A 10,072-nucleotide genomic window follows, 5' to 3' on the forward strand; every position below is an offset into this window, starting at 1 on the left:
TGCCAAACAACTACTCTTGTATGAAATATAATTTCATAAGATGAATTGTGCATTCCATTAAAAATAGTCAACCTAGTAATGAGTATGAGTATGAGTTATAATGTTAATGAGCCGTCTACAAAAACAAAAATTGATCAACTGTTTCAAAACAAAAAATGATATTCCAAAGGGTACGTGTAATTTTAAATAGGGGAAACAGGCCATCTTAATTGAGGAGCATAATTGCGGTCAGCAATGACCTGCCCAGATAAATGACAAGCATGAAAAATCTAGGACATTGTTCAAACGTATACCTGATAATGTGTACAAATTTTAAAGGGAGCTCGTAACTGCAGAAATAAGTAGCATATGAGAAATGAATTTGTTGTGCACCCCAATAACTGAATGAATATAAAGCAATAAAAACATAAAAAAAAGACTCAATTTCCATAAGAGTGCAGATTGAATAAGGAGAACATAAAATTCTTGTATTCCTATAACCAAATCAAGATGTGAGATAGAGAATTAAGCAACAGAAACATTTTCCCAACATAACAAAGCAATCATTGTGACTATAGTGAACTGAAATCCAAGACTGAACTGGTCGTGGATGTTGTATGAAAGTGCAAACCCAAAGTCCAGCAGCAGGGTAGCATTTGAAAATTTTCCGCATCTTATCAATACCATACAAATATACAAATTGAAGTCCAGAATTACAACTTTAAACAACCACTACTGAAACATAACCATAGTCACGAACCGCTCCAGAGGATGTTTCCATGTACCATCCATTCATACTAATAATAGGAAACCCCAAACTTCCAGTAATTTCTTAACATTAATTCCACACCATATCTCAAACAATATTGTGCTTTTTACTCTAACATAGACCCTGTATGTATGTGCTGTTATCCCTTCTCTGTTAACACACAATGGCCACTGAGGAATAAAAAGTTTTGCTAATTCTTAAAAAAAAAAAAAATATACATAAAAATTAGCAGGTCATGAAAATTTCAAACCGAAACAAGAATCCAACAATAGTATGAGTGAAAATGTTAATGAGCCGTCTACAAAAACAAAATTTGATCAGTTGTTTTAAAACAAAAAAAGAAATTCCAAATGGTACGTGTAATTTTAAATAGAGGAGACAAGCCATCTGAATTAAGTAGCATCTAACCTGTTGACCAGGAGCATAATTGCGGTCAGCAATGACCTGCCCAGATAAATGACAGGCATGAAAAATCAAGAACACTGTTCACGCGTATACCTGATAATATGTACAAATTTTAAAGGGAGCTCATAACTGCAGAAATAAGTAGCATAAGAGAAATGAATTTGTTGTGCACCCCAATAACTGAACGAATGTAAAGCAATAAAAACATAAAAAAAGAATCAATTTCCATAAGAGTGCACACTGAATAAGGAGAACACAAAATTCTTGTACTCCTATAACCAAATCAAGATGTGAGATAGAGAATCAAAACGCAGAGAGAGAGAGAGAGAGAGAGAGAGAGAGAGAGAGAGTACTTCTGAGAAATGTTTGTCGTCATCACTCAACACAACTGATTCTGAAGTCCCGTCATGATTCAGAAAATCAGCAAATAGGATCTATAAAATAATTTAATAATCCAAACATGCATAATTAAAAAGGAAAACATTGAACATGCATCATAAAGTTCATAACACTATTTACAACGGAATCTTTATAAATGTGTTACCAGGAAATAACCCTTAATGCTTCCCCATGCTCGAGAAGTAACAGCAAAATCCACCTTGAACAAGTGAGAATAAGTTTATAGATCTTTAAGATATGCAATTGCTGCAACTAATCATATCTAGATCCAGCAAGTCATATAAAGTCAAAATGAATACGTATATAGGTAAATGGAGATATAACTAATTAAAAAATATGAAATTGGATGCCAAGTACAATTGAAGAAATAATTCAGACAGATTTGGACATGAAAATGCTTTAAAATGTAGAAGCTTACCTAAAGCATATGCGTGCATGAAATCCTTAAAGGTGATACTTTTGGACATTTCAGGGAAGTTCTTTGAGAGCCTGAAAATACGTCATAACAACAATCAGAATAGGAGATGGAAGTAAAAAGAAAATGACATTTTTCTTTCATAGATTCTAATTCATTTTGCTGCTATATTGTTGTGAAAGATTCCCTGTAGTGTTGGTTCTACTAAATTTCTAACAACTGCTTGTGTTCTGATAAAATGGTTCTTGAAATTCATTTGTTTGAGTTGGTACTGCAAACTGTTTCCTTCCTCAAATTAGATAACTAGACAAAGGTTTCTGTTGACAGTTATACCATTTGAATTGTAGTTCGATTGTTTTGTATTATCTAGTGCTGAATTCTTTATTGATGGCAGAGTAAATTCGAGTTTCAGCTGAGACTTCAAGAGTTTATAGAGTTGGTACGAGCTGAAAATAACTTGCGAGCGATCACATATGCTCAAAAGTACCTAGCACCATGGGGAACTACTCAGATGAAAGAATTGCTGCGGGTGTTTGTAACAGTAGCTTATAAGAGTACTACAGAATGTGCTACATACAAGGTGATCCATTTTTCTCTAGATTGGGAAATTCTTTTACGGAGTACTTTGAATCTTTGGCAGCATTATAGGTTTTTACTTATCTGAAATTAACTGTGCCACAGTTTTTGTTGGAATAGACATACTGATATTTAAGGGAACTAAAGTAAAAAGTTAATGAAAATGATTTTGAGACTATGTTCTCTGTTTTCCCCAAATCTTGTGGGAATGAGCTGAATAGGACAATGTGCTAAATGGCACCCATGTTTAGTTGAACTTATTACCATGTAGGAAAGATGTTTTTTTGAACACAAACTAGCACATATTTGCTTGCACCATCTCTTTGTGGTGGTAGTTCCTCACAGATTAATTTTTGTCTCTGTTAGTCATGCAGCCTTCAATATTCCCGGTATGGAATCCTTTGATATACAGGACTAGGTTTTCATGAATAGACTCATTTTCTGTGCCATCTCCTTGGGAAATAATACATTTTGAACTACACATTTTAGGGAGATGTATTGGTTTGGTGGTTATATTTGTTAACAATAATATGGGTTTGTTATAAGCTTATGATTCAATGGTTAGATAGAGTGACAAATGTCAATAGATTGTGAGTTGAGTATGTGGCTTAGTTAGTAAGCTACTAAATCTGATATATAACTAGTGTGTGAAACTATTGTTAAGTAATGAGTTAATAAAACAGTATATTCTTTCTCTCTCTAAATCTCTACTTCTCTCTATCTCTTTCTTTCTTCTTCTGCAAGATACAGTAAGTTCTTCATACTTTACATGGTATCATTCGCCGCAATGCTTCGTGCTTGACGGTTATTCGATCTTGGATTTCTCTGCTTCCGCTCTCTATCTGTGATCTGCTTCTCTTTCTCACGTTTCTTGGGGTCTTGATCTCTCTGTATTTCTTGATTTCTTGCGCATCTTCTTGTGCACTCCAGGTGTTTATGTTAATTCCTCTGCGAATTTGCATCTGGGTTTTCTCTCTGATTTGAAGCTATGGTGACGGCTGCACAACTTCAGATCCTTCAATCTCCTATTTCCTCTCTTATATCGACAGTGTCTTCATCAGTTACTGTCAAATTGGATGATTCTAACTATCTTGTGTGGAATTTCCAGATGGAATTACTTTTGGAAGGTCATGGCATAATGGGATTTGTCGATGGCATCAACCCTTGCCCCTCACGGTTTGATTCCACTGTATCTGGGGGTTCAACTGATTCTTCTCTTCGTGTTGAGACTGATACTTTCAAGATTTGGAAGGTGCATGATAGGGCACTCATGCAGTTGATCACTGCCACTTTGTCTCCATCCGCCGTTTCTTGTGCAATTGGAAGTACCAGTGCTCGTGACTTATGGGTTCGTCTCAAGGAGCAATTTTCCATTGTTACTCGGACAACAATTTTTCAGATGAAATCTGCATTACAAAACATCAAGAAAGGTACTGATTCCATTTCTCAATATTTACAAATAATTAAAGAGGCTTGTGATTATCTTTCTGCTGCCGGAGTCACATTTGCGGATGATGATATTGTGATCTTAACTTTGAATGGTCTTTCTTCTGAGTATAATACGTTGAGGTCTATAATTCGTGGAAGAGAACATGTTATTTCAATGAAGGATCTTTGCTCTCAGTTACTTGCTGAGGAAGCAATGATTGAAAATGTGGCTGCCACTCCATTCTTAACTACAATGGTTGCCAAGAATAGTGGTCATGATTCTCAGAATTCAAGCTATGACCGACAGTCTAATCCTTATGGCTCTTAATCTGGGTTCTTTAATGCCTCTGGTTATAAGCCAAATTTTCACAAGAACAAAGGCAGAGGGAAATTTTACAACAATTCCTATCCTCGGTTTGGGAATACCAAATCTGGTTACATCAATAATGCCCCTGGTATTCTTGGGAATTCACCATCATCTCAGCAAGGCCAGTTTCACACTAATTGTCAAATTTGTGGTAAATATGGGCATTTGGCTGATACTTGCCGGTTCAGGAATTCTGATACTGCTGCGGTTCAAGGTTGTCAAATATGTGGTAAAAAGAATCATAGTGCACAGTTTTGTCTTTACAGGAACTCCAATGTTCAGAACTCTGCGCCTACTGCTATGCATGTCAACACTGTCTCTAATTATGTTGTTCCCAGTGCATCTCCTCAACAGTTTTGGCTTACTGATTTGGGGGCTACATCACATATGATTGCTGATCTGAATAATCTTTCATTGGCTACTCCCTATTCGTCCACTGAGACAATTCAAACAGCTAGTGGTGCAGGTTTATCTATTTCACATATTGGTTCTTCCAGTATTCCAACTCCAATTAAACCATTGCAATTACATTCTGTCCTATATGTTCCTCGGTTAACACAGAATTTGTTGTCTGTACATCGATTGTGTCTGGACAATAATTGCTGGTTGATATATGATGCTTTCTGTTTTTGGATTCAGGACAAGGCCACAGGGAGGATAATGTTCAAGGGGCTTTGCAGTGATGGGTTGTATCCAATTCCATTTCCTGGACGTGCTTCATCACCTCGATCTCAAGTGGCATTTCTTGGCCACCAAGTATCTTTTGCACTTTGGCATAGTAGATTAGGGCATCCATCAAATTCTGTAGTGTCTTCCATTTTAAAACAGTGTCAAGTGTCTGTTGCATTTGATTCAAAACCTGTGATTTGTTCTACTTGTCTGGAAGGAAAATTTTGTAAACTGCCCTTTGTTGCTTCTGTGTCAAAATCTGTTACCCCATTTGAAGTTGTACATACTGATGTCTAGGGTCCCTCTCCTTGTATTTCTGTTGACAGTTTCAGATACTATGTGACATTCATTGATGAATGCACTCGATATTGTTGGATTTTTCCTCTAAGCAATAAAAGTGATGTTTGTTCTGTCTTTGTTGGTTTCTATAACTTTGTTTTGAATCATTTTACCACTACCATTAAAACTTTACAAAGTGATGGGGGAGGGGAATATATTAGCAAAACACTTCAAACCTTTCTTCTTGATAAAGGAATCAACCATCAAATATCTTGCCCTCATACCCCGGAACAAAATGGGCTAGCCGAAAGAAAACATAGACATATCATTGAAACCTCTATCACACTTTTACAAACTGCTTCATTACCTCCACAGTTTTGGTCTTTTGCTTGTCAAGTGGCTGTCTATCTTATTAATAGAATGCCTACCTCCACCTTAAACAACAAATCACCATTTGAATTGTTGTTTCATTCTATTCTTGATATCACTCATCTTCGAATTTTTGGGTGCTCTTGTTTTCCATTACTCAGACCCTATAATAGTACCAAACTTCAACCTAGGACCACCAAGTGCATATTTCTGGGTTATGCTTCTAAGCATAAAGGGTTTATTTGTTATGAGGTGTCTCATAAGAGGATATATGTTTCCAGACATGTTATATTCGATGAAACTGAATTTCCATATACCAGTTTAAGTTCAAAGTGTCCAGTTCCTGTGTGTTCCAAGTCTCTTCCATCTTTTGTCATATCACAGTTTCCAAATATGTATGTCACTAATCAGAATACTATAGTCCCTGGTCATACTTCTATGCCAAATGATACTCATTCTTCAGCTCCCAATGATGCTCACAGTTCCAGTCCACAACTCATTACTGCAACCCCAACCATATTAGCAAGTTCTTCTCCATCATTATCCTCTCCTACCCCTGTGGCTCCTGCAAGTACTTCTCAGCCTTTGTATGAGCAATCTGAAGATCCTATTGGTTTTTCTCCTGACAGTTTACAAGTTGTCTTACCAATTCCTCCACTCAATACACATTCAATGCAGACTCGATCTAAGAGTGGGATATCTAAGAAAAAGGTCTTTCTCTCTGTTTTTCAAGATGATCAGTTAGTGGATTTATCTCAAACCGAGCCTGCAACATATAAGTCAGCCTTGAAATCTTCTGTGTGGTTATCAGCCATGAAAGAGGAACTTTCAGCTCTTCATTCTCAGGGTACTTGGTCTCTTGTTCCTCTTCCTCCACATAAAAATCTTGTAGGGTGTAAGTGGGTTTATAAGATTAAAAAAATGCTGATGGCACCATTTCTCGGTATAAAGCGAGACTAGTTGCTAAAGGGTTTAATCAAGAGGAAGGTGTTGATTATGGAGAAACCTTCAGCCCTGTGGTTAAACCAACTACGGTCCGGTTAGTCTTAGCTCTTGCTGCTCATTTTGGTTGGTCACTTAGACAACTAGATGTGAAGAATGCCTTTCTTCATGGCATATTACAAGAGGAAGTATACATGTCTCAGCCCCCTGGTTTTTTGGATCCTCATTATTCCACGCATGTGTGTAGATTACACAAGTCCTTATATGGTCTAAAACAAGCCCCAAGGGCTTGGAATGAGAGATTCACAACGTTTTTACCATCTCTGGGATTTCTTACTACATACTCAGATTCTTCCCTCTTTGTGAAACATGTTGGGCAGTCTGTTGTCATTCTTTTATTGTATGTCGACGACATTATCGTTACAGGCAGGGCTACAGATGCCATTACTGAGGTTATTGGAGCTTTACATTCTGAGTTTGACATCAAGGACTTAGGGCCTCTTCATTATTTCCTTGGTATTCAAATTACACAGCAATCCCACGGTTTGTTCCTCTCTCAATCTAAGTATGTCTCAGATTTGTTGATCAAAACTGATATGCTCCAATCCAAGTCTTGTACCACTCCTTGCCTAGCTTACAATAGACTGTTAAAGGATGATGGTAAACCGTTTAACAATCCTGCTTTGTATAGAAGCATTGTTGGTGCACTTCAGTATTTGACCTTCACACGGCCTGACATTGCCTTCTCTGTCCATCAAGTTTGTCAATTCATGCACTGTCCCATGGAGTCCCACTTTGTTGCTGTCAAAAGAATCCTCAGATACTTGCGGGGGACACAGGACTATGGCATTCAGTTTAGTACAGGGGATTTGACCTTCTATGCTTATAGTGATGCTGACTGGGCCGATGATCCTAATGACAGGAGGTCTACAACGGGATTGGTTGTTTATTTGGGATCTAATCCTATTTCTTGGTCTTCTAAGAAGCAAAATACAGTTTCTCGATCCTCTACTGAGGCCGAATACAGGGCTTTATCTTCTACTGCAGCAGAGATGGATTGGATCAAGCAGTTATTACAATTTATGAATGTTTCTGTGCCTTCTCCTGCTATCTTGTATTGTGATAATCTCTCTGCCATTGCACTTGCTTATAATCCTGTTATGCATCAAAGGACGAAGCATATTGAAATTGATGTTCATTTTGTTCGAGAACGGGTCGCTAAGAAGCTACTCCAGGTTCAGTTTGTTACTTCTAATGCTCAGTTTGCAGATATTCTCACCAAAGGCTTGTCGACTTCTTTGTTTCACACTCATTGCTACAATCTCCGTCTAGGAAATTCCCATCCTGAGATTGCGGGAGGATGTTAACAATAATATGGGTTTGTTATGAGCTTATGATTCAATGGTTAGATAGAGTGACAAATGTCAATAGATTGTGAGTTGAGTATGTGGCTTAGTTAGTAAGCTACTAAATCTGATATATAACTAGTGTGTGAAACTATTGTTAAGTAATGAGTTAATAAAACAGTATATTCTTTCTCTCTCTAAATCTCTACTTCTCTCTATCTCTTTCTTTCTTCTTCTGCAAGATACAGTAAGTTCTTCATACTTTACAATATTTATCTTTGGAACTGCATGGTACAGGTTAATCTCTGATTGTAATTTTTAAATTCTTTTGTTAATTATGTTTTCCAGGTTTTATTTGAGCCAAAGCAATGGGATTACCTGGTTGACCAATTCAAACAGGAATTCTGCAAGTTATATGGCATGACGCTTGAGCCTTTGCTGAATATTTATCTGCAAGCAGGCCTGTCTGCTCTTAAAACCCCGTATCCTCTAACAGTTGTTTATCGATCTGTAGTTTACTGTTTTCCACTTATCTATTAATCAGGAGTGTTGTAGGCATGGTACAATCGAGTTCACTTTATATGGAGTTGACTCCCAAAGCTTCTTTGGCTTTGAGCTGCATCTTTGCCCATGTGACCTGCAGAACAAAACTCTAGAGCGGGAGGGTGAAACAGCTATAGCATATGTACATACTTATGTGATTGAAATAGTGAACCAAAATTTTTGTATATGGAATGAAGTTTTGACAATGCGTACTGTATTTCGTTTGTTGTGGAAATTTAGTATTTTCATCCATTTCTTGCCAACTTTTAAGGGTTTTATGTCATAATCTCTAGAGTCATTAGGTGGCCGTGGTTTAGCTCCCTTATTGGTGTTTTGGCACTTCACATTCACCTTGAGCACATGACCGCTTGCATTGCAGCTGTTAATTGCATTTGGAGATTTCGTTTTGCCTTGACCTGATTCAGATACTGTTATGATGATGATTGCACCAAGGAGGATCCGCTATCACAGGAGGGTTTTCGGAAACTAGCCATGCCCTTACCTTATTCTAAGCAGCATCATTCGAAGCTTGTCTGCTACATAACTAAGGAACTAATGGACACAGAGAACCCACCGCAAGTCTTGCCCAACGGCTATGTCTACAGCACTAAGGTTCGATTGCATTTTTTGTAGTAAAAACAAGATCGTTGTTAATTCAGTCTTGAAATATTCTTCTTGATTTATGTTTTGGAGGCAGGCTCTTGAAGAAATGGCGAGGAAGAATGATGGTAAGATTACTTGTCCAAGGACAGGATTGGTATGCAATTTCACAGATCTGGTGAAAGCATATATATCATGAATATACATATTATTGCCCTTTTAAATTATTCAAGTTCGTTTAATTCTGGGATTTCTAACTGTCAAAATATCCTCCTCTGTTTCTGTGCATAAAATCCTTTCCTGCCGGACTTCCAGCTCATTTCTCAACTTGGAAGTTGGTATTACTGTTGGGGGTTGAAGCATGTACATATATGCAGAATTACTTTCCAGAATTTATTTTCAAGTTGCTGAACAGAGACATTCCACACTGTTAATATTTCAATTAATTTACTCTCTACTGCTTCGAGCTGTAAAAACCATGTCGTGCGAATACATGTTGACGAGCTCTAAGCTCAACTTGTTGGGCGACGTAGCTCCACAATTCCAAAGATTAATACGTTTGTTATACATTTTAACGTCAAATTCTAGAAATCGATTTCAAGTTTCGTAACTGTCGTCAATTTTTAAATACAAGCGATATTTACACTGGGACATCCTGTGAAATTAGTGTGGAACTAGTGGAAATGCCTTTAAAATCCATTAAAATTCAAATCTGCTCCACCCCTAAAATTTATCTCAAATGTGCTAAAGAAGAAAAATAGTATGAAAATAATTTCTCGTGTTCAAACAGATAATTTTATAGACTTGAAGTACTACTAAAATGAATTTTTCCTCGAATCACACAAGATAGGGCAGACAAAATCGTGGATGAATGATAGCATGTCAATGTTTGCTATGCCAAGTACAAATCGTGTTGTCCACCTGAGTAGCCTAGTTATCTTTTCACCAAAGCTTACAAGAAAAAGCCCCATTAAATATGGAGGAGT

The 10,072-nt window shown here is 37.2% G+C and overlaps 1 protein-coding gene and 1 long non-coding RNA gene across 4 annotated transcripts in view; one reads left to right on the forward strand and one right to left on the reverse strand.

Annotated features, from left to right (window-relative positions):
• Window positions 1-9,640, forward strand: part of LOC126600272 (protein MAEA homolog) — a 54,544-nt gene extending 44,904 nt beyond the window's left edge. The window contains exons 6-7 of one of the 2 annotated variants that reach the window (XM_050266943.1): window positions 8,912-9,098; window positions 9,184-9,640. In XM_050266943.1, coding sequence (XP_050122900.1) covers window positions 8,912-9,098; window positions 9,184-9,285 — 289 coding nt within the window. In that variant the 3' untranslated portion in view covers window positions 9,286-9,640. Of the gene's footprint in view, window positions 1-8,911; window positions 9,099-9,179 lie in introns of both variants that reach the window. The other variant, XM_050267030.1, reaches the window with a different exon arrangement.
• On the reverse strand, window positions 630-2,034 carry LOC126600969 (uncharacterized). Of its 2 annotated transcripts, XR_007615663.1 has the most exons (4): window positions 1,971-2,034; window positions 1,698-1,751; window positions 1,507-1,547; window positions 630-1,246 (listed from the first exon to the last, which is right to left on the reverse strand). It is a non-coding gene; the product is annotated as an uncharacterized LOC126600969 (long non-coding RNA). The 2 variants fall into 2 exon arrangements; XR_007615655.1 differs by having other exon boundaries at window positions 1,507-1,751.
• Window positions 9,641-10,072: the final 432 nt, after the last annotated feature.

Source organism: Malus sylvestris, chromosome 1, assembly GCF_916048215.2.
Source record: "Malus sylvestris chromosome 1, drMalSylv7.2, whole genome shotgun sequence".
In the NCBI taxonomy this organism is placed as follows: domain Eukaryota; kingdom Viridiplantae; phylum Streptophyta; class Magnoliopsida; order Rosales; family Rosaceae; genus Malus; species Malus sylvestris.